This window comes from Megachile rotundata, chromosome 16 (genome assembly GCF_050947335.1).
Source record: "Megachile rotundata isolate GNS110a chromosome 16, iyMegRotu1, whole genome shotgun sequence".
NCBI lineage: Eukaryota > Metazoa > Arthropoda > Insecta > Hymenoptera > Megachilidae > Megachile > Megachile rotundata.
This window is the reverse complement of record NC_134998.1, coordinates 8,588,378-8,612,411: the sequence shown is the minus strand read 5'-3', so window position 1 is coordinate 8,612,411 and position 24,034 is coordinate 8,588,378. Positions and strand designations below refer to the sequence as shown.

General features: G+C 39.8%; 2 protein-coding genes across 5 annotated transcripts in view; one reads left to right on the top strand and one right to left on the bottom strand.

Moving 5' to 3' along the window:
• Positions 1 to 472: 472 nt before the first annotated feature.
• superdeath (Suppressor of ER stress-induced death) lies at positions 473 to 18,969 on the top strand. Of its 2 annotated transcripts, none has more exons than XM_012292685.2 (15): positions 473 to 854; positions 3,577 to 3,946; positions 6,823 to 7,121; positions 8,741 to 8,899; positions 9,883 to 10,182; positions 10,542 to 10,725; positions 12,015 to 12,171; positions 12,257 to 12,338; positions 12,426 to 12,609; positions 12,690 to 12,897; positions 13,347 to 13,624; positions 14,561 to 14,760; positions 14,843 to 15,154; positions 16,001 to 16,082; positions 16,142 to 18,969. In XM_012292685.2, the coding sequence occupies exons 2-15, from the start codon at positions 3,590 to 3,592 to the stop codon at positions 16,289 to 16,291; spliced, it is 2,952 nt and encodes a 983-aa protein (XP_012148075.1). In that variant the 5' UTR covers positions 473 to 854; positions 3,577 to 3,589; the 3' UTR covers positions 16,292 to 18,969. The 2 variants fall into 2 exon arrangements, with proteins under 2 accessions (XP_012148075.1, XP_012148076.1); XM_012292686.2 differs by lacking the exon at positions 473 to 854 and adding an exon at positions 2,801 to 2,980.
• A 330-nt stretch (positions 18,970 to 19,299) lies between these two features.
• The window catches only part of LOC100874903 (uncharacterized), a 28,559-nt gene continuing 23,824 nt past the window's right edge, over positions 19,300 to 24,034 (bottom strand). For all 3 annotated transcript variants that reach the window (XM_003706453.2, XM_076541658.1, XM_076541659.1), the window contains exons 23-32: positions 23,696 to 23,854; positions 23,233 to 23,523; positions 22,973 to 23,156; positions 22,745 to 22,901; positions 22,394 to 22,656; positions 20,730 to 21,367; positions 20,411 to 20,578; positions 20,134 to 20,286; positions 19,741 to 19,819; positions 19,300 to 19,671 (exon numbers count right to left, since the gene is read on the bottom strand). In XM_003706453.2, coding sequence (XP_003706501.1) covers positions 19,432 to 19,671; positions 19,741 to 19,819; positions 20,134 to 20,286; positions 20,411 to 20,578; positions 20,730 to 21,367; positions 22,394 to 22,656; positions 22,745 to 22,901; positions 22,973 to 23,156; positions 23,233 to 23,523; positions 23,696 to 23,854 — 2,332 coding nt within the window. In that variant the 3' untranslated portion in view covers positions 19,300 to 19,431. The remainder of the gene's footprint in view (positions 19,672 to 19,740; positions 19,820 to 20,133; positions 20,287 to 20,410; positions 20,579 to 20,729; positions 21,368 to 22,393; positions 22,657 to 22,744; positions 22,902 to 22,972; positions 23,157 to 23,232; positions 23,524 to 23,695; positions 23,855 to 24,034) is intronic.

The following is a 24,034-nucleotide window of genomic DNA, read 5'->3' as shown; positions in this document are numbered from 1 at the left end:
CCCCACACTCCTAGAATCCCCACACTCCTAGAATCCCCATAACCCTAGAATCTCCACACTCCTAATCCCCCTATCCCTAGAATCCCCATATCTCTAGAATCCCACACTCCTAATCCCCCCTATTCCTAGAATCCCCATATCCCTAGAATCCCCATATCCCTAGAATCCCCACACTCCTAGAATCCCCATATCCCTAGAATCCCCCACTCCTAATACCCCATATCCCTAGAATCCCCTCATCCCTATACCCCTATAAACCCCCAGCACCACGCACAGCACTCATACACCCCAAATCCAACAATCCAAAAATTCACTCACACAAAAAATTCAGAAACCCGCAAATTTAATAAACTTGCCAACGCCTTTCCAGTATCCCACTCTATCCCACCACATGCAATTGGCAACGCGTGAAGATCACTGTCAAGGTCAACGCCGTAAACAGAACGTTGCTCCACAGTTGCCTGACGGGTATCAATTTAAAAGACCTTTAAATCGAGACCACGCGATTAAAGCCTCGAGAAAAGGAAGAATTTGGAAGTTAGGCAAACCGGAAACTTCAGCACCTGAGTAAGAGGCCGATCGTGCAGGAAGCTCGAGGCGGCTCGCGTTGCGGAATCAGCGACAGTCGCGCGCAAAGCACCGAGCTGAGCAGGAGGCAGCGCGCGCTACGCTTCCTGCCGATCTTAGTTTGAGAACAACTAACAGTTCGTTAGAATATCAGCAACGTTTCGTGTGTCCAGTGTGGTTTTGTTTAGTAATTGATCGAAGAATTGATTGTTAATAAAATTAATTTATTTGGCTGGCGTTCGACCACGTGGCAAGTCGCGCTGTAACGTTCCCGTCAGCCGTACATGGTACGTACAGGAAAATTCTGGCGATTTCCATTTTCTTTCGTTTTAATATTTTGTTGTGGAGGATATTTATGGCTGTGATCGTTGTAATAGGGAAAGTGTCGGGAAACAGGTTTTTTTAGAACGGTTTAAGGGATGACGGTTTATGGTGAGGATGAAGGATTTGTGAAATGTGGCGTGGAATGCTGTGGTTTGGGATTTTGTAGATGGAAATTTGAGTTTTGGGGCTGGGTGTTTTGGGGATCTTACGGTTTTGGGGTCTGGGTTTTGGGGAGGTTGGTACTTTGAAATTTGGAGGGTTTTGATAGTTGGGGAGTGTTAAGGATTTTAATGTTTAGGGATTTGGGTATTTGGGAAGGATAGAATATGGAAATTTAGGGATTTTGATAGTTGGAGAGTATTAGGGTTTTTTAGGGATATTTAGGGATATTTTGGAGGTATTGAGGCTTTGGGTATTTAGGGAGACTGGTACATGGAAATTTGGGGATTTTTATAATTGGGAAGTATTAGGGATTTTTAGGGATATTTAGGGATATCTTGAGGGTATTGAAGAATTTGGGTATTTAGGGAGACTGGTACATGGAAATTTGGGAATTTTGATAGTTGGGAAGTATTAGGGATTTTTAGAGATATTTAGGGATATTTTGAGGGTATTGAAGCCTTGGGTATTTAGGGAGACTGGTACATGGAAATTTGGGAATTTTGATAGTTAGGGAATGTTAAGGATTTTAACGCTTAGGGATTTCAATATTTAGGGAGACTGGTACATGGAAGTTTGGGGAATTTTGATAATGGGGGAAGATTAGGAATTTTTTTATTTAGGGATAATTTTATTATTTTTCAAACTTCATTGACATAAAATATAATGTATCTACATTTCATTAAAATTATTGTACTTATAATGTGTTTCATAAAATGTTTTAAAATACTATATTTATATTTTTCAAACTTCATTGAAATAAAATATAGTCTTCCTATATTTTCATTAAAATTATTGTACTCACAATATGCTTTATAAAATGTCTTAATATATCTACATTTATATTTTTCAAACTTCTTTAACATAAAATATAATCGTCCCTGTATTTTCATTAAAATTATTGTATTCACAATATGTTTTATAAAATGTTTAAATACATTTATATTTATATTTTTCAAACTTCATTGAAATAAAATATAATGTTCCTATATTTTCATTAAAATTATTGTACTCACAATATGTTTTATAAAATGTCTTAATAAATCTACATTTATATTTTTCAAACTTCTTTAACATAAAATATAATCGTCCCTGTATTTTCATTAAAATTATTGTACTCACAATATGTTTTATAAAATGTTTAAATACATTTATATTTATATTTTTCAAACTTCATTGAAATAAAATATAATGTTCCTATATTTTCATTAAAATTATTGTACTCACAATATGTTTTATAAAATGTCTTAATAAATCTACATTTATATTTTTCAAACTTCTTTAACATAAAATATAATCGTCCCTGTATTTTCATTAAAATTATTGTACTCACAATATGTTTTAAAAAATGTCTTAATACATCTATCTTTATATTTTTCAAACTTTATTGAAATAAAATATAATCTTCCTATATTTTCATTAAAATTATTGTACTCACAATATGTTTTACAAAATGTCTTCATAAATCTACATTTCTATTTTTCAAACTTCTTTAACATAAAATATAATGTTCTTACATTTTCATTAAAATCATTGTACTAATAACAAGTTTTACAAAATACTGTCTATAATTTCCCATAAACATTTCATAAAAATTAACGTTCATTTTACCTCCACTAAGACCATTCGATCGATCGAAAACTTTCGCGCTAAACTGTACCGACAAAGTCTGCCTAACCAATCGTAAACAAAGTACTTTTTACACCAGCTTTGTTTGCCCAAGTATTTATTAGCTCCGTAGCGAGTTTTTCATGCCGGTTCGATCGTTCGACACACGACACGATTAGAGTTTATGGCGAAACACAGCAAGTCCGTGATTGTCCCTGTGAAACTTCCTGGCCGGTGTAAACAGGGTGAAGGCAACCGATCATTAAAAATAATTTCACGTTCGGAATCAACACGTTCAGTCTTTTAGCGAGAAAGGATGCTGGTAATTATTCAGCGCCTTTTACCGACTATGAATCATTCGATCGCATAAAAGTAAACGACACTTGTTGCATACGGAACGAGGTTACGTAAGGTTCTGTGAAAATGGCGGGAGTTTTCGTTACGACGAAGTTGTTCAATCATTTTTGTCGAATTTTCATTTTACTGAAATTAATGCAAAATTTTATTTGAAAAATGTGAGAGTAGTGATGTGTCTTTAACTCTAATGAAAAATGGTAGCTCTCGCTATATGGCCTTGATTGGGACTGTAGGTGAAAGTGTACAAAATTGTGGAGAGAGTCGTATAAATTGAATTTCATGCTATGTTTAACTATTCAAACATTGCTATAGAAAATTCTCTAATTTAAAAATATCCAAATTTATTACAAAAAGAATGAAAATTCGATAATTATTAAATTTATAAATTTGCACTAAAAACAATTCTCAAGTCTCTAAATTTGCAGTAAACAAAAATTCGATAAAATCTTGCTAATTTCCCACCTATAAAACCCTAGATCTCCAAATTAAAAAATTACATAATATCTAAAATATCTAAATTTGAATTTCCCGCGCAAAATTAACTCTGTTCTTAAATTGCAGGTTGTCGCGTGATATGACCCAGTCCCGCGAGGTTTTGGCAATGATGGACGCGCACACAACAACATTCGGTCGTAAAAGAGGCTGCACGGTGTCTCCCTGCGGTGCATTTCTCTTGACAGCTGCTTTCCTTATATCGCTGGTGGTCACAGGACTTCTGGTCTACCATCTTGCGCCGTGTCTCGAGGAGAAGGACGCGAAGCCTTGCAATGATCTCGGCAACGCGGTGTTCGAATCTCGTGGTATATTTTCCAGCGATTCGTCGAGCAAACAGAAATTGGATGTTAGATTACCTAGGTCCGTGGTGCCAGAATTGTATGAGCTGAGACTGATACCTTTTATTTGGGAAGGGAATTTTACCTTCAATGGTGAGGTGAGTATTTATTGAATTTAAGTATTTATTTATTGGGTGATTAGTATTTCTGATGGGTATAATTTCTCTAGGATGTCAAGTTTTTATAATAGTTACAATTTTCCTAGGATATTAAGATCTTCCAGTTGTTATAATTTCCCTAGGGTGTCGAGTTCTTCCAGTTATTATAATTTCCCTAGGATATCAAGCTCTTCCAGTTGTTACAATTTCCCTAGGATGTCAAGCTCTTCCAGTTGTTATAATTTCCCTAGGATATCAAGCTCTTCCAGTTGTTATAATTTCCCTAAGATATCAAGCTCTTCAGGTTGTTATAATTTCCCTAGGATATCAAGCTCTTCCAGTTGTTATAATTTCCCTAAGATATCAAGCTCTTCCAGTTGTTATAACTTTCCTAGGATATCAAGCTCTTCCAATTATTATAATTTCCCTAGGATATCAAGCTCTTCCAGTTGTTACAATTTCCCTAGGATGTCAAGCTTTTCCAGTTGTTATAATTTCCCTAGGATATCAAGCTCTTCCAGTTGTTACAATTTCCCTAGGATGTCAAGCTTTTCCAGTTGTTATAATTTCCCTAGGATATCAAGCTCTTCCAGTTGTTATGATTTCCCTAAAATGTTAAGCTGTTCCAGTTGTTATAATTTCCCTAGGATGTCCAGCTCCTCCAGTTGTTATAATTTCCCTAGGATGTCAAGCTTTTCCAGTTATTATAATTTCCCTAGGATATCAAGATTACTTAGGGACCCATTTTCCAGCATTTTTCTCAGAATTCCAAAGACTTATAATTCTGCAATTTCTTAGAAGTTCAAAATTTTCCAGGGTTCTACTAGGTCCCCCTAGTTCTCTAAGGTTCACTAGTTCCTTAAGGTCTCAAGGTTACTGTGCTAACCTGTATTTTCAAGATTCCCTAAATCTCTATATTCTCAAGGTTAGACAGTTATGGTCCCCTAGTACAGTCCTAAAATTCACCCATTTTCTAACACTTCAAGCTTATGACATTGTAGAGTCCCTAGATTCTTTAAAGTCCCTAAGATTTTACATAGGTTCACAGTATTTATAGTAATGATATATCATAAATGATATCTCTTGTCTATTATAGTGAATAGTAGCATCCATTCTACCTCTTCAGTGTTACAATGTCATCTAAAAATCCCTAGATTCTCCAAATGTCCCTGGACACCCTATATATCCATACCACTCGCACTGATGGCTTAGAATACATGAAATATCTCGAGTACTATAACAAATACCAATACTCATCGCAATTGTCCAGCGTTCTACCGTTCTCCCAAAGTCCCTAAATTCTCCAAATCTCCCGAAAATCCCTAGAAACCCTATACGCCCACACCACTCATACTGATGACTCAGAATAAATGAAATATCTCGAGTACTATAACAAATACCAATACTTATCGCCGTTTTCCAGCGTTCTAACCTTCCTCCAAGATCCCTAGATTCTCCAAATCTCCCGAAATTCCCTAGAAACCCTATATATCCAATACAACTAGTATTGATGGCTTACAATAAACGAAATATCTCGAGTACTGTAATAAACACTGATACTCATCGGAACTTTCAAGCATTCTAACATTCTCCTAAAGTCCCTAGATTCTCCAAATGTCTTGAAAGTCCCTAGAAACCCTATACACCCACACCACTCGTACTGATGACTCGGAATAAATGAAAAATCTCGAGTACTATAACAAATATCGATACTCATCGCAATTTTCCAGCGTTCTAACCTTCCTACAAGATCCCTAGATTCTCCAAATCTCCCGAAAATCCCTAGAAACCCTATATACCCACACCACTCACACTGATAGCTTAGAATATATGAAATATCTCGAGTACTATAACAAATACCATTACTCATCGCAATTTTCCAGCGTTCTAACCTTCCTTCAAAGTCCCTAGATTCTCCAAATCTCCCAGAAATCCCTAGAAACCCTACATATCCAACCCTATTACTACTACTGGTACCAACGACTAAGAATATACGAAATATCTCAAGTATAATAACGAGCATCGTATACATGTATAACCAGTTCCGATATCGGCAATTTCCCTAGGGGACCGAATCATTTAGCTTATACCGTCGTGTATAGAATTTAATTACATAGTAGAGAGCTAAGATTGGATAACCTAATTGGAAATAGCGCGTCGTCGCATAGAAACGAAGAAATTTGTAGAATAATCAAGCAGTCAGGTTCACATTAGCCGAAGTATTTGACCTCAGCAGGGATGCTCCTCTCGCCCGGAGTCTCTTTGCATATCCTTGAACGAGAATTTTCTACGGACACCAGCAGCATGCTGATTAACATATCTCGGTGATCGTGCGAAAACTGGTTATTCGATCGACATCGATTTCGTAACGGTATACGTGTTGCACGAACCGAGCTGTTATTTTCTACGCTTTTTCCTCTTTCACCTTTCACGAACGAAAAAATACGTTTTTATAATTGCTCACAGATTTTCGCGAGCGACTACGGGGTTTCCTGATCGGAGAGAGATTGTCGCGATATCGGAGGATTAACGCGAGAAGAGACGATTTATTTATTTATTCCTTTGAAGGGAAATGTGATTTGTATCTGATCGAGGAATTTATGCTGAAACGTTTAATATCAGTTACGAAAGAATCGAGTAACCGAGACCGGTTTCTTTCTTTTTGTCCGTTTCAAACGATTGCAAAGAGAAATCGACAAGTTGCTCGATGTTTCGAAAGAGTTCAAGAGCTGAATAATTAATACATTTACGTTTCATTTTCTTCTTTCCCAACGTCCAGATATTAACCTAAACAAAATTCAATCAAAAAATTTGACCAAAAGAAATTCCCAAATCACTTTCCCGGTGTTGAATTTATGTATTCAATGCGTTCGCAGGTGAAAATTTTAGTGAACGTCACCGAGGACACTAGAAACATAACGTTGCACGCGGTGGACATGATGATCGACTTGGGTTTCACGAACATCAAGGAGTACTCGGCTACCAGCAACAACAGCAACACGATCAAAATCATGGGTCAAGAGAACGACACTGAACGGCAGTTTCACGTGATTAGAACGTCGGACACGTTGAAAAGGGGCAAGCAATACGTGCTGCATCTCAAGTTCGTTGGTCATCTGAAAGACTACTTGCAAGGCTTCTACAGAAGCTCGTACACCGTCGATGGCCAGACGAGGTAAATGGCCGAGATACGTTAATACAACTTCGTTTCGACATAGACTATGCCTTCAAAAAAGGTATCTTCCTGTGATATGAACCTACAGTCAAACTAGGAGATGGCGAGGTGTATTAAACAGTATTTTATAGACAGTGTTTTATAGACAGTATTTTATAGGCAGTGCTTTATAGACAGTATTTTATAGACAGTGCTTTATAGACAGTATTTTAAAGACAGTGTTTTAAATAGGTCTAGATTGATAATTGTCCAGTGGTTTAGATGAAAGAGTAAACTTTAGATAGGTGCACATGTAGACAGCTTCAAATTTTAGATAGCTCTAGGTCATCATAAGTGTCCATATGTATTTTAGATTTAATTTTGCAAGGTATAGTTTACATAGACTTCGATAATCCACATGTCTTCAAATTTTAGATAGCCCTTGATAAGTGTCCACATGCAAGTTTATGTTCCATTCGAAAGAGACTTTAGATAGGTGCCCTCGGTAACTGTCCACACGATACCTTCAAATTTTAGACAGCTTCAGATGTCGACAATCGACATACAGATAACCCACGAGATGCCGCGTGACCCAAAGTAAAAGAAGCTCCTCACCGTGAACACTTCCAGTTACATTTCGGCGCATAAGAATAATAATGACAACAACTGCTGAAGGCAATGGCTATCTCGCTCACTCGAGAGACGTTTGCCGACTCTCATTGTTTTTCGCCTAATCGGTGCGCGTGACCGGCGAGAGCCAATTGTTCCGCCGAAAATACGTGTGAGGCGTCCATTTTTCTATTCTGACTAGCTCTTCTAAACACGTCGGCTTCGCGCGCCAACTCGTGGGTTGACATCGGTATTGTACTTTTAGGCGCCATCTTAAATGTACACCGATTGCAAATGGCGGTTTGGCGTCAGCTGAGCTAATTTGTTGACATCGGTAGTTTGCAGGGTCTGCTAAAAACCTTGTAGGTTAGGAGGTCAATGTAAAGTAACATAAACTTACAGTTAAACCTGAACTTAAACTTGAAACTTGATACTTCAAACTTGAAACTTGATATTTGGAACTTAAAACTTAATACTGTATACTTGAAACTTGAAACTTGAAACTTGATACTTCAAACTTGATACTTCAAACTTGAAACTTGGTATTTGGAACTTGAAACTTAATATTTTATACTTGATATTTGAAACTTGAAACTTAATACTTTATACTTGAAACTTGAAACTTGGTATTTGAAACTTAATACTGTATACTTGAAACTTGAAATTGGATACTTGAAACTTGATACTTCAAACTTGAAACTTGATATTTGGAACTTGAAACTTAATATTTTATACTTGATATTTGAAACTTGAAACTTGATATTTGCAACTTGAAACTTAATACTTTATACTTGAAACTTGAAACTTGAAACTTGAAACTTGAAACCTCCTCAACTTGAAACCTCAACTTGAAACTTGCAATCTTACATAAAATTTAAATAATAGCCCACTCGTTATTGAAGTAATCGTACTATTAGAAGATGCACCTTCCCAAGCCTTTTCATCAAGTACAACGGTCTCGTCATATTTCAAACGTGACAACTTATGTTTATTTAATGAGACATTCTCATAATTTCGATCGCGTGTTTCAGATGGATCGCAACGACACAGTTTCAGCCGACGGATGCGCGACGTGCCTTCCCTTGCTTCGACGAGCCGGCTCTGAAGGCCAGATTCCAGATCAGCATCGCTCGTCCAAGAAACATGACATCTATTTCGAACATGCCGAGAAAAGGAGAGCCTATGCCTGTGTGAGTGTAGAGCACTTTTGCCACATTTCTATAGCCGTTCACTTGTTTATGAAGTAGAGCTTTATTAAATATATTAAATCTTGTGTCGCTGATGATCGTCACTGAACATTTGTCCTGTGGTCTCCTTATGACTGTATATTAGTTTATCATTTATTCATTCTATTAATTTATTAATGTTACGATGGTTTGTCCTTAGTTTTTCTAGGGAAACCAATATATTTATACTCTTTACCTACAGTGCCCTTTTATCTATGAAACCTACTAGAATGCATTATTTTTGAGAGAGCCTGTAGTTCTCGTACGTCCTCAGAGACAACAGTTTCGCACGCAACGCGATATTCTTCGTACATTTCGTGGATTGACATTGCCTCAACTGTGAAGTATCCCCGGTTAGGTCAAATATATAATTGAAACGAGTGGAATCTAGTTTCAGAACAATTTCATGGAAGCTGCTGAAATTGAGTCATAAGTTTACGTAGATTGATGGTGTCGCATCTTTGACCTCGAGTCTGGGTCTGTGTCGATTAGAGTATTCATAATTATTTTAACAACTGCCATTAAACTCAACAAAATTGTTTCCTACAGTTTCAAAACATTTACGCGATTTTTTCACAGCGTCTTTTTCCTGTGTGATTTTTTTCCCGTATCGTTCAATTTCTTCAGGGACGAATCGATTAAAGTCATCACAAAAATTGACTTGATACGATGATGCTATTTAGAGTGATGGCAATGTTTTCGTCGGATTAATTAGCCTCTTTGAGAATATTTTCAAGAATGTGTATTCACAACGTAATAAACAATTTTATTCTTGCAATATACTAAATAATATTTCTTAGACTCGTAACAATATTTATTATACACAAAATATATTAAATATTTATCGAGTTCATAACGTATTAAAAAATATTTATTAAATTTGTTATACAATAAGTATTTATTAAATTTAATATTTTAAGTAAATATTTGATGTCAACTGTTACCAGGCCTGGCTTGCCATCATACATGTGGGACCATTATGAACGTTCGGTGCCAATGTCCACTTACCTGGTCGCCTTCATTGTCTCGGACTTCGATGTGTTGAAATCCGAATCTGGGAAATTTAGGGTCTGGGCGAGACACGATGCGATCAAGCAAGCACAATATTGCTTGCAGATCGGCCCGAAGATACTCGAATACTACGAGGACTACTTCAAGATCAAGTTCCCTCTTCCTAAGATAGACAATGTGGCACTTCCGGACTTCTCAGCTGGCGCTATGGAGAACTGGGGTCTTATTACTTACAGGTAATATTACTTTGTTTTCGTGGATGCTTTACGCACTAGATACTATACTTGTTATATTACTACGGAGTGACAGGGCACTTAGAAAGGGAATTTGAAGGGGGACAGGTATGGAGATTTGAAGATTTTGGGATTTGGGATGTGGAAGAGTTGGGATTTGAGATTTGGGATGTTGGAGAATTGGGAATGTGAGTTGGATATTTGAGGAGGTAGAAATTTGAAAAGTTATAAAATGGAGGAGTTGGAGATATAGGGTGATTGGTACTTGAACAAGTGGGAATTTACAGAAATAAAAATTTGAAGAGTTATCAACTTGAAGAGCTAGAGAAAATATAATTTGCAAATTTGAACTACGTTCGCAGAGAGACCGCCATGTTGTACCAAGAAGGTGTATCAACCAGTAGCAACCAGCACCGAGTGGCCACCGTAGTGTCCCACGAACTCGCTCATCAGTGGTTTGGCAATTTGGTAACACCAAGCTGGTGGACAGACCTTTGGCTGAACGAAGGCTTCGCTAGTTACGTGGAGTACATTGGTATTAACGCAGTAAGTTCATCAATTTTATGTTACTATCGTTAATAATGTCAACCCACGAGTTAGCGCATGAACAGCAAAAATCTGCTGACGCCAAACCGCCATTTGCAATCGGTGTACATTTAAGATGGCGCCCAAAAGTACAATACCGATGTCAACCCACGAGTTGGCACTTGGAGCTGTGTTTAGAGTGGTTACGGTTGCAATTTTCCAAATTTAGAGATTCTTGAAATTGTAAATTTCTGTATCTTTAGATTTCTACATCCGTAAATTTCTATATTTACAAATTCTCAAATTATCGATTTTCCAATTTCCTAATTCCACTTTCCCCAATTGCCACATTACCCAATTCCACTTTTCTCAATTCCCACATTTTCTAATTCCACATTCCACAATTCCCACATTTCCCAATTCCCACATTCCCCAATTCCCACATTCCCCAATTCCCACATTCCCCAATTCCCACATTCCCCAATTCCCTCATTCCCCAATTCCATAATTCCCCAATTCCCACATTCCCCAATTCCCATATTCCCCAAGTCCCATATTCCCCAATTCCCTCATTCCCCAATTCCCTCATTCCCCAATTCCATAATTCCCCAATTCCCGCATTCCCCAATTTCCACATTCCCCAATTCTCACAATCCCCAATTCTCACAATCCCCAATTCTCACATTCCCCAATTCCCACATTCCCCAATTCCCACATTACCCAATTCCATACCCCCAATTCTCAATTTCCCAATTACCAAATTTCCAAATTCTCAAGCTTTCAAATCTCCATATTCTCAGCTGACGCCAAACCGCCATTTGCAATCGGTATACATTTAAGATGGCGCCCAAAAGTACAATACCGATGTCAACCCACGAGTTGGCTCGCGAAGCCGACGTGTTTAGAAGAGCTAGTCAGAATAGAAAAATGGACGCCTCACACGTATTTTCGGCGGAACAATTGGCTCTCGCCGGTCACGCGCACCGATTAGGCGAAAAACAATGAGAGTCGGCAAACGTCTCTCGAGTGAGCGAGATAGCCATTGCCTTCGGCAGTTGTTGTCATTATTATTCTTATGCGCCGAAATGTAACTGGAAGTGTTCACGGTGAGGAGCTTCTTTTACTTTGGGTCACGCGGCATCTCGTGGGTTATCTGTATGTCGATTGTCGACATCTGAAGCTGTCTAAAATTTGAAGGTATCGTGTGGACAGTTACCGAGGGCACCTGTCTAAAGTCTCTTTCGAATGGAACATAAACTTACATGTGGACACTTATCAAGAGTATTAGTATTTCTATCTTTGTTTGATAGGTAGAGCCAACCTGGAAAATCCTAGAACAATTCGTTGTACATGACCTGCAGAATGTTTTTGGATTGGATGCCTTAGAATCTTCACACCCGATATCGATCAGAGTGCGTCATCCAGATGAGATCAGCGAAATTTTTGACAAAATTTCATATGGCAAAGGTATCATATGTTTTCACAAGGAGAAAGAGTTTTGACTGCTGTGCTAATACTGAATTGATGAGTAACGATGTTTGTTCTCAAACAGGTGCTTCTATAATAAGAATGATGGATCACTTCCTCACCACTGAAGTCTTCAAACAAGGCTTAACAAATTACCTAAAGGGAAAGTAAGTGGATCTTGAAATAATATTGGAAAATTCCAAAATTCCAAAAATTCTAAACTTCTTTAAAAAAAATTGATTAATCAACAACAGAGCGTACCAAAGTGCCGAGCAAAATGATCTATGGGACGCCTTAACCAAACAGGCGCACGAGGACCAAGTTCTCGACACCTCCATAACCATAAAAAAGATCATGGACACCTGGACTCTCCAGACCGGTTTCCCAGTTGTCACTGTCACCAGAAACTATGACAACGGTGCAATAACATTAACACAGGTTCGTTACTAGCAAATCATTGCATTTACTTTTCGACTGATAAAATAAAATAATTCTCATAAATACCATCTCGTAATTAGGAACGTTTTCTACTTCGAAATGGCACCACAACTGTCGTATTCGACACTGAACCTCTATGGTGGATTCCCATAACCTACACAACCGAACGTCTGCTAGATTTCAACACCACTCGACCCTCTCAGTGGATGAAGGCTGAAAAATCGATCACTATATCCGACGGCAACTTGAGTCCTTCAGAATGGGTCATTTTTAACATCCAAGAAACTGGTAAGGATAACAGAGTCTGTAGAGGGACATTTCTCGTCACTCTGTAATTATAATTCTGTAATTATAAATTGTGCAATTAGTAAGTAGTTACTATGTCTTGAGACTATTAAATTTACAGTCATATTTTTATAAATTCATAATTTTTGCAAAAATCAACAAAAGTATCTAACGCTCAGCTGACGCCAGACCGCCATTTGCAATCGCGGTTTGCATTCAAAATGGCCGCCCATTAGTACAATGCGCGCCAACTCATTTACGTCAGTACCTGAGTCACTGTATTTTAAAAAAAACTGATCTCGGAATAAAAATCTTGCACGTCACCTAATCTTCAACTTAAATATCAATTAAGCCTGAACTTTTCACAGTTTGCACATTGTTAAGGACGATTGTTCTTCTTAGCATATTTACGTAGTCGCGAAGTGTTCTTGAAACTGGATCTGTGTTAACAGGATACTACAGAGTGAACTACGACAGAGCAAACTGGCAAATGATAATCAAACAGTTGAACAAAGAGTCCTTCAGGAACATCTCGACGATCAATCGGGCTCAGCTGATCGATGACGCGTTGAACTTAGCCAGGGCTGGGAAATTGGATTACGCTACTGCGTTGGATGTCACCTCGTATTTGGCGCACGAGACGGAGTACCTCCCTTGGAAGGCTGCACTCACTGCCATGCACTATTTGGATGATATGCTGATCAAGATGTCGAGCTATGATAAATTTCGGGTGAGGATTTGGGGGTTCGAGGATTTGAGGAGTTAAGGAGTTAGGGACTTAGAGAGTTGGGAATTTAGAGAGTTGGGAATTTAGAGAGTTGGGGATTTAGAGAGTTGGAGAATTAGGGAGTTGGGGATTTAGAGAGTTGGGAATTTAGAGAGTTGGGGATTTAGGGAGTTGGGGATTTAGGGAGATAGGGAATTAGAGAGTTGGGGATTTAGGGAGTTGGGGATTTAGGGAAATGGGAAATTAGAGAGTTGGGGAATTAGGGAGATGGGGATTTAGAGAGTTGGGGATTTAGAGAGTTGGGAATTTAGAGAGTTGGGGAATTAGGGAGTTGGGGATTTAGAGAGTTGGGAATTTGGAGAGATTGGAATTTAGAGAGTTGGGAATTTGAAAGGTTTGGAATTTAGAGAGTTGGGGAATTAGGGAGTTGGGGATTTAGAGAGTTGGGAATTTGGAGAGATTGGAATTTAGAGAGTTGGGAATTTGAAAGGTTTGGAATTTAGAGAGTTGGGGATTTGGAGAGTTGGGGATTTAGAGAGTTGGGGATTTAGAGAGTTGGGAATTTAGAGAGTTGGGGAATTGGGGAGTTGGGGATTTAGAGAGTTGGGAATTTGGAGAGTTTGGAATTTAGAGAGTTGGGAATTTGGAGAGTTTGGAATTTAGAGAGTTGGGGATTTGGAGAGTTGGGGATTTAGGGAGCTGGGGAATTAGAGAGTTGGGGATTTAGGGAGTTGGGAATTTGGGAATTTAGGGATTTAGGGATTTAGGGATTTAGGGATTTAGGAACTTGCATTTTGTAGGAATAGGAAATCTAGTTTGAAAATTCAGGGTTTTTAGAATTTGATGATTTTCCCCACTTCAGTAATTTCCCACATTTCCCACAATACTCCAGAATACTTTCAACCACATTTCAATCTTAATATCTCACCATTTCCACAGGTGTACATATTGAAGTTGCTGGACAACGTCTACAAACAAGTCGGTTTCAAAGATAACCCAGGAGATCCTCAACTGACCGTTTTCACTCGCATCGATGTGCTAACCTGGGCATGTAACTTCGGCCACGAAGATTGTATACAGAACGCTGTCAAACAGTTCTACAACTGGCGAAACACTCCGAATCCGACTCAAAATAATCCGTAAGCTACACTCTATACTTTCAGTCCCAACTGTGTCTCAAGACACCTTCATTCGTGAAATGAACTGACGTTTTCTTCGCAGTATATCGCCGAATTTGAAGACGGTCGTATACTGCACAGCTATTCGAGTCGGCGGGCAAACGGAATGGAACTTCGCCTGGCAGAGATATTTGGAAACGAATGTCGGTTCCGAGAAGGATTTGTTGTTACACGCTCTGGGTTGCACCAGGGAAACATGGCTGCTCAGCCGGTATTTGGATTGGGCGATCACGGAAAATTCTGGAATTAGGAAACAAGATGTCGGCCGGGTTCTCAGCTCCGTCGCCAGCAACGCCATCGGACAACCGCTTGCCTTCAACTTCTTTAGGAATAAATGGGCGCGACTTAGGGAATAGTAAGTTCTATTTGGAATTTTAAGGCTCTCAAGGTTAGACTTGGTGCTTTGAATCGGCATTTAAGTATAATTTGTCAGAATTATCAAATAACGCTGCTTGAAGCTCACTTGAAGCTCGCTGGGGGCTCCCCGAACCTCAAGCCCTTGTTAGCTAACTTTCGGCACTTTTGACAATTGTTCTTGGGGTTTTGAGCCATTCTAAGAAAGTTTGGTTCTATGACAAAAAGTCGTATCTCGCACGGTTTAGCCTGTGAGTGGTAGGGCAGGGGTTTTATAGTGTCTGGGGTACCCTACTCCCACAGACGCACTGTCAGCTATCTTTCGGCACTTTTGACAGTTGTTCTTGGGGTTTTGGGCCATTCTAAGAAAGTTTGATCCTCTGACAAAAAGTCGTAACTCGCACGGTTTAGCCTGTAAGTGGTAGGGCAGGGGTTTTATAGTGTTTGGGGTACCCTACTCCCACAGACACAGTCCCAGGCTCCTTTCACTACTTTTGACAGTTGTTCTTGGGGTTTTGGGCCATTCTAAGAAAGTTTAGTTCTATGACAAAAAGTCGTATCTCGCACGGTTTAGCCTGTGAGTGGTAGGGCAGGGGTTTTATAGTGTCCGGGGTACTCTACTCCCACAGACTCACTGCCAGTCACCTTTCGCTACTTTTCACAGTTTTCCTAGGGGTTTTGGCCCATTCTAAGAAAGTTTGGTCCTCTGACAAAAATTCATATCTCCCACGGTTCGGCCTGTACATGTATAGGCAAGACTGATCATGATAGAACTTCACATTACTTTGGCACAAAATAGGTACCTAATCAAAATCACCGAAAACTACACCAAAAATCTATGTTACAGCTTTGGAACATCCCTACTGACCATCAACAACATAGTCAAATCGGCCACGAGGGCAATAAACACCAAATACGAGTTGAAAGACGTAAGTACACAAAAACAGTAAACATCGACAGCAAAATACATGGTCATTTTTTTCTGTAGTTACTCGACTTCACAACGGAGCACAAAGAAGAGCTAGGAAGCGCAACAAGGACGATCCAACAAGCGATCGAACAGTCCGAAGCCAACATCCGATGGGTGAATGCAAGTCACGGCATAATTTATGATTGGTTAAAGAGAAACACCGCGTAACTCTGATATATCTTGCGGGTATTTTGCATAAAAATGGTGGAAATTTGCCGGAGAAAGTTCAGATCGAACGGGAACTGTCCAAAGCGATCTTCTTTCCAAAAGTATTAAATGTTTTTGTATGTTTTTGTAAATACGCGTCGTAGCGATGTACGGTCAGCCATTGAAGTTTTGGATCACGTGACTCGATGAGAACAGTGATGCCACCATAAAAACATGTTGGTACCACTGTGTTACAAGATCACTAACATTTACATTATTTTATTTCTTCACATTTATTATTGGAATGTAGTTTAATTTAATTGGATTTAAATATTAATCGACGAAAATTTTGTTTTAATTTATTCGTGACTATTTGTACACTGGTCCCTCGGATTATGTTTTTTTATTTGCAGATGATTGAATTTGTTTTTGCCTCCAACAATGAATGTTGAATAAAATGGTGTAAATGAAAGTCAATCAAATTTGGGGAATGATGGAAACTTTGATGGCGGACTGTGGGTACATTCGAGTGAAATGTAGGATTACTGGTTGTGGGAGAGTGGGAAGAGGTTTCCCTTGGTACTTTTTTCTGTAGTTTTATTTCAGAATTTGGGGATTATCAAATTTCCAAGTTTCTAAATTCAGAACTTCCTAAATTCCCAACTCTCTAAATCCCTAACTCTCTAAATCATCAATTATCTAAATTCCCAAATCCCTAATTCCTCAGCTCTCTAATTTCCCAACTTCCCGAAGTCCCCAACTCTCTAAATCCCCAACTCCCTAATTCCCCAACTTTCTAAATCCCCAACTCTCTAAATTCCCAACTCCCTAATTCCCCAACTTTCTAAATCCCCAACTCTCTAAATTCCCAACTTCCTAAATTCTCAACTCTAAATCCCCAACTCCCTAATTCCCCAATTCTCTAAATCATCAACTGTCTAAATTCCCAACTTCCTAAATTCCCAACTCTCTAAATCCCCAACTCCCTAATTCCCCAACTCTCTAAATCATCAACTGTCTAAATTCCCAACTCCCTAATTCCTCAGCTCCCTAATTTCCCAACTTCCCAAAGTCCCCAACTCTCTAAATCCTCAACTCCCTAATTCCCCAACTCTCTAAATCCCCAACTCTCTAAATTCCCAACTTCCTAAATTCCTAACTCTCTAAATCCCGAACTCCCTAATTCCCCAACTACTCTAAATCATCAACTGTCTAAATTCCCAACTCCCTAATTCCTCAGCTCCCTAATTTCCCAACTTCCCAAAGTTCCCAACTCTCTAAATCCCCAACTCCCTAATTCCCCAACTCTCTAAATCCCCAACTCTGTAAATCCCCAACTCTCTAAATTCCCAACTTCCTAATTCCTCAGCTCCCTAATTCCCCAACTTCCTAAATCCACAACTCCCTGATTCCCCAACTCTCTAAATCCCTAAACTCGCAATTTCCCAAATTTCCAAACTACCCAACTCCAAATTCCCTAGCTCCTAAATCCCTAAATCCCCAAATTCCCAAATTCCTAAATCCACAATTTCCCAAATTTCCAACTCACTCAAATTCCCTAGCTCCTAAACTCCCCAAAGCCCCAAATCCCCTATAATAACCCATATTTCCCAACTTTCCCCCAGACTCTCCCTAAATTTCCCAAAATCCACCAACACGTGGCGCCCTCTACAATACCAAACCATAACTAAAACAATCCTACATTTGACTAGTCAGTACAGTAAAATAGATATTTAAATAGAGTAGCTCGATTCCAGTATATTCAAAAGCTAATGATTTCAGTATGACTTCAATTGTTTAACAAATTCTCGGATCATTCACGTACCCATGTAATTCATGGTTTTAACACGGAACATTTATATACAGCGACCTATGTTTTGTCCCGAATAGTACGTTTTCGTTGTTATTTAATCGTCACTCAGTTAAAAGTAATTTTAAGCATCTCTTACGTTATAATATCGATCAATTTTGCAAGTTTGAATCTCGAACTTTTTGTAATCATAGAAAGAACGTATATTATTCATTCTCGTATTATTTTATAAATTTAATATTGTCGGGTTCGATGATTTCAATTGCGCACAATTTTTTTTATGTATGGTGGCGCCACCTGTGTTCACTCTTCGTTTATTGCTTCATATTTTCTTTCTGATAAATTGTTCAATAATTATATAATTTTCTTTACTAATTTAACTGTCAAGCAACGTCCTTCTGCACTATCAATAATTTACATTTATATTATTATAAATTATTTAATCTTTTCAATGATAATAAGGTCTATGAGTGTCCTACAAATTTTTTGGCTATAACGATTGTTTATATATTTTTAATAATGATATACCGAATTTTGTTTGCGCGTCCATCTGTAAGAATGAAGCACGTAATGGCGGCTAGTTTCTGCAAGCAAAATGGCGGCTAGTTTCTGTAAGCAAAATGGCGGGTAGTTCTCGCAAACAAAATGGCGGCGCCACTATCTCGTACTTCGAATTCGTACAACATTCCTCACAACTGTTGATATATTTCCAAAGAGTCAAACGCAAAAGCGTGAACCGATAACCAACGTTGTAATTTTCTCTTGTTCCTAGAACAAGATGGTTGCCATGTATGCACAATGAAACCACGTCCTGTAAGTTGGCGTTCCAACAAACTGTATAATAACATTGTAACTTGGTTTCAATATAATAAAGTTGTATCGATTTTTATATTTTTTACTGCCTATTATATTGCATGCATAATTTTTGACAATATACACTGACGAAATTTTTTATTTAAGTATAATTTAAAATTTCGAGGACGGTTATAGTGCACTCTCCTTATATTGCCGAACCTTGAAGCTCTTATACTTGACTTTGCAACTTCTTTGTCCGCGTTTTCCTTTTGCACCACTCAACTAATTCAACCGGATGACACGGTTGACTATTTTTGCTTTAGCGTGAAATTTACTCGCTCGCTCAACATTGTTAGGTTAGGCGCGGAGCGCCTAATCAAACAGACCTAGTACAGAAAGACCATAGATAAAAAAGTCTCCATAATTTATAGAAAATAATACAACTCTATTTATTTAGCGATAGAATGAATACATATTATTTAACATTACATAAACTATATAAAATGTATTCAACAATGAATAACGCAACATTCCCTGAATATTGTTTAACGTTCGTTTAGTGACCTAATATGTACACGATTATCGAAAATACTGTTATGGAAAATATGCTTGAAGGCTGAACATTAACTGCAGCGTTCGGATGCAGGGTCTGAATTAAAAGCTTCAACTTTTCATCGATTATCGGTGAGTAGGTTTTGTACCAGAGGTCGTTTTTCTGCGCTGTTTTAATGGCAGCCTGCACCGCTGGTAAAATGTGCCTCACTTCTTCGTCTTTCACTCCGCCGAACTGGACGAGCTGCAAAATTCAAACGATTTAATAGATATGTTCAAACAGTACCTGAAAAAAGAGGCTATAATTAAATACCTTCGTTATTTGGCTGGCTGTTGACACTCGTGAAGCCACCTTAGAGATTAAACTGCGAACACCGTCCCAACTGTCATAGCTGAAACGAATCGCGGTTTAAATATTTTCTAGTTAATTTTCATATTTCTGCACATATCGTTATGTTCACTTTAGATGATTATAGAAATGCAAAAAGTTTCGCGAAATATCGCTTTTTGAAGGCGCAAAGTGTGTTTAAAAAGTTGAAGTGATCGTAAAGAGAATCCGCCATATTGATCTGAATCAGACGAGCCATTAATGGCGGGAAATTCAAATCCTATTTAACCTAACATATTATCTGATACAATACGAAACAAAATTCATTCATTTTGAAAACTCTGTCGCAGCTAGATTATTCATATTTTAGGTACTTACTAATCATATAATTTTTTATAATCGCTTATCAGGAAGTCCAATATCACGTCGACACCAGTTGATCCAGCATTGTAAATAGCAGCGAACACTGCATTGACGTCCTGCTTTCGGATTTGGGATGGTATAGTACGATTCAACGCGATTTGTATAAACCTGCAAGGAAGATAGAAAGTTATAAATCTAAATATATCGCCGAAATTAAAATTAAAATTAAAAAATTTGCAAACTAGAAATTTTTTAAGATAAATGAATAGTTTATATAATCTTTCAAACCTACTGGTTCAGTATTTCTCTGTTCTGCGCGCAACCAAGGGCGTCTAAAATGACTTTCTTCTCAGTAGCAAGCTCTGTCTTCTGGTATTGTTCAAACAAGAAGCGCCATTCTTTTTCATTGGCTATTTTCATAGCTGTGCAATAAACGGCCGCTCTTGCGTTCGGTGAAATTCTGTAAAGAGAAATAATTTGTCATATTTCTTAAGAACCATCTTAAACCGTGATTGCAAATGGCGGTTTGGCATCAGCTGAGCGTCAGCCATTTTTTATCTCCACGCGCCATCTCGTGTAAACATTGAAACGCATCAAAATGACAGACTCACCCATTTTTAAGACTTGAGCGCCATTCCCTGAACAGCTTCCAAGACGCCTTTATAAAATCCGCGTGCCTAATCCTGCACATCCAAGTTAAGATGAGTTCCCTGTTCAAGAGTTCCTGGTGGTCCTTCGTCAGATCATCCACAAAGCCCAGTTTCTTGAACACCTTAGAAGTCAGCAACTCAACATATTTTTTAAGCAATGCATTATTAGAATGGCCTTCATATCGTTGCGCAAGGAATTGCCACGCGTTGAAGAACGCCTTCCAAGGTAAATAATCCATCTCGTTCCTGAGGTACAACGAGCCGTCCAACGTCACGTTGTAAGACAAGTGGCCATCACGAGCGAGGTTGAACAGGTCGTCGATTATTTGGGCACGGTTCGTGACGTGTATGCCGCTGTGATTGTTTGCTGACAAGGCTCCAATCAGGTACATCCAAGAGTCGTAGTCGTAGTTCACTCGGTAGTAGCCGGTCTGTCGGATGTTCACGACGAACCAATTGAGGCTGCCTACGAATATCTCCTGCGGAGTTGGACCTAACCACACGTTCGTCGTCGTGTTCGCGAAGTTCGGACTTTTGCTGGTCGTGAAGGTGATGGGTATCCAGAAGGCGCCGGAATTTTCGTATGTGGTGTAATTTTTCTGGAATTGGTTTGTATTGTTATGTAGGAGTGTGTGCGTTAGACCACTACGCGGTGGATTATCACGCGTTGGACCACCACGCGATGGATTACCACGCGTTGGATTACCACGCGTGGGACCACAACGCGTTGGACCACCACGCGTTGTACTACCACGCGTTGGATCCCCCACGCGTTGCACTACCACGCATTGGACCCCCCACGCGTTACACTACCACGCGTTACACTGCCACGCATTGGACCCCCCACGCGTTGGATTCCCCATGCGTTGGATCCCCCACGCGCTGGAATCCCCACGCGTTGGACTACCACGCGTTGTACTACCACGCGTTGCACTACCACGCATTGAACTATCACGCGTTGGATCCCCCATGCGTTGGACCCCCACGCGCTGGAATCCCCACGCGTTGTACTACCACGCGTTGCACTACCACGCATTGGACTATCACGCGTCGGATCCGCCATGCGTTGGATCTCCCACGCTCTGGAACCCCCACGCGTTGGATCTCCCACGCTCTGGAACCCCCACGCGTTGGATCTCCCACGCTCTGGAACCCCCACGCGTTGGATCTCCCACGCTCTGGAACCCCCACGCGTTGGATCTCCCACGCGCTGGAATCTCCACGCGTTGTACTACCACGCGTTGCACTACCATGCATTGGACTATCACGCGTTGGATCCTCCACGCGTTGGATCTCCCACGCGTTGGATCTCCCACGCTCTGGAACCCCCACGCGCTGGAATCTCCACGCGTTGGACTACCACGCGTTGCACTACCATGCATTGGACTATCACGCGTTGGATCCTCCACGCGTTGGATCTCCCACGCTCTGGAACCCCCACGCGCTGGAATCTCCACGCGTTGGACTACCACGCGTTAGACCACCACGCATGGAACCACCACGCACTGCAGCACCACGCGTTGGACTACCACGCGTGGTACCACCACGATCGAACTATAATCGTTCGATCTATCTTGGTGAGTTAGTCATTCAATGTCTCCACATTCACCACATGGATTAATTACCTGAGTAAATATTATATTGGTCGAGCGGTATCTTGCTTCCACAATAGGATATCCCTTTTGATTGGTCCAACCGTCCATCAATTCTTCCATTGACATTTCCCAATCACCTAGACTACCGGCCTTCTTCACCTCTTCATCGAAAACTTCCCAGAGGTCCGCTGGGGTTGCTGTGCTACTCTGATGCTTCAGCAAGTACCTGTATATTGTGTTGCTGAACACTTCTCTTCCGAACGTTTCCCGTAACATTCGTAACACACTGGACGCTGCAAAATCATTATATGTCTGTTATTATTATCTGAATTGGAGGAGTGGGATATTGATAAACGTGATTTAAGTCTGCCATCAACTTACATTTTCCATAAGTAACAGTGTCGAAGACATTATTTATCTGAGAGGGTGTAACAACAGGATTGTTCATTGGATGCGTGGAAGTCGTAGCGTCGTTCAGCAGCGCCGGTTGCAGTTCATCGACAACGAACATATCGTTGTAACCATTCATAGGTAGATACTGCAACAATTAATAATAAATATATTGAGGTTACATTCAGACCAATTCTTACAAATATTCAACTAACTTACCAGGTCTGAGAGTACCCATTGCATATACTCTGCGAAACCTTCGTTCAACCAGATGTATTCCCACCAATGACAGGTGACCAGATTTCCGAACATCATGTGAGCCAATTCGTGGGCTATTATGGTGATTATGTAGTCCTTGTATTTGGCGGTTGTCACATCTTTGTCGTAGAAAAGTCCGTATTCCCTGTACATAAATCTCTGTCAGTAATTGGTGTTTAAAGTGTCTAGAGACCCAATCTCTGAAATCTCTGAAATCTAACCTGAAGGTGACCAGTCCCCAGTTTTCCATGGCACCCATGTTGAAGTCTGGAATTCCTATGAGGTCCATCTTCGGGAGACTATACTTGTGTCCAGTTTCCGCGTTCAGTAACTCAAGAAGTCGCAGAGCAGCGATCTCAGCGAGTTCGCCCTTCTTCGCGATCTCGGGACGTCCCCACACTTGGACATAGCTGTTGGTGCTCCTCACGGTTTGGAAATCGGAGACGACGAACGCGACCAGGTACGAAGACATCTTTACTGTCACATCGAACGTGTCCCAGACGTAACCATCACTGAAAATCCCGTTCGAATGAGTCGTCACTCAAAATTGCACTTAGACAGGACGCTCGCGTTATATGGCAGTATTCGACTGGGACAAGTTTGTGCTCCTTTTCAGAGGTATTTTATTGTTTCCAAGGTATCATTTTTTTGTTGAGACGGGTACTTTGTCGTTGAGGTACTCACATTTCTGACTCGCTGGCCAACAAGGGCATATTGCTCAGGGCAACGTAATCTTTGGGTCTTCGTATGTGGATGCTGAAGGTCGCCTTCATGGCGGGTTCGTCGAAGCAGGGGAACGCTTGTCTGGCGAACGTCGGCTCAAACTGAGTCGTTGCCAACCATCTGTAAGATATTCGCAAGAAAGTTAATACGGTGCATAGGGGAATCTAGGAAGGACCTAAATCTAGGGGAATCTAAGAAGGACGTAAAGTATCTAGGAAGATATCAGTTTCCTACTTCCTAGATAACCTCATCAGAATGGCAAATGCTCTCCATGAACTAAAATAAGGGTATAAGTGAAAA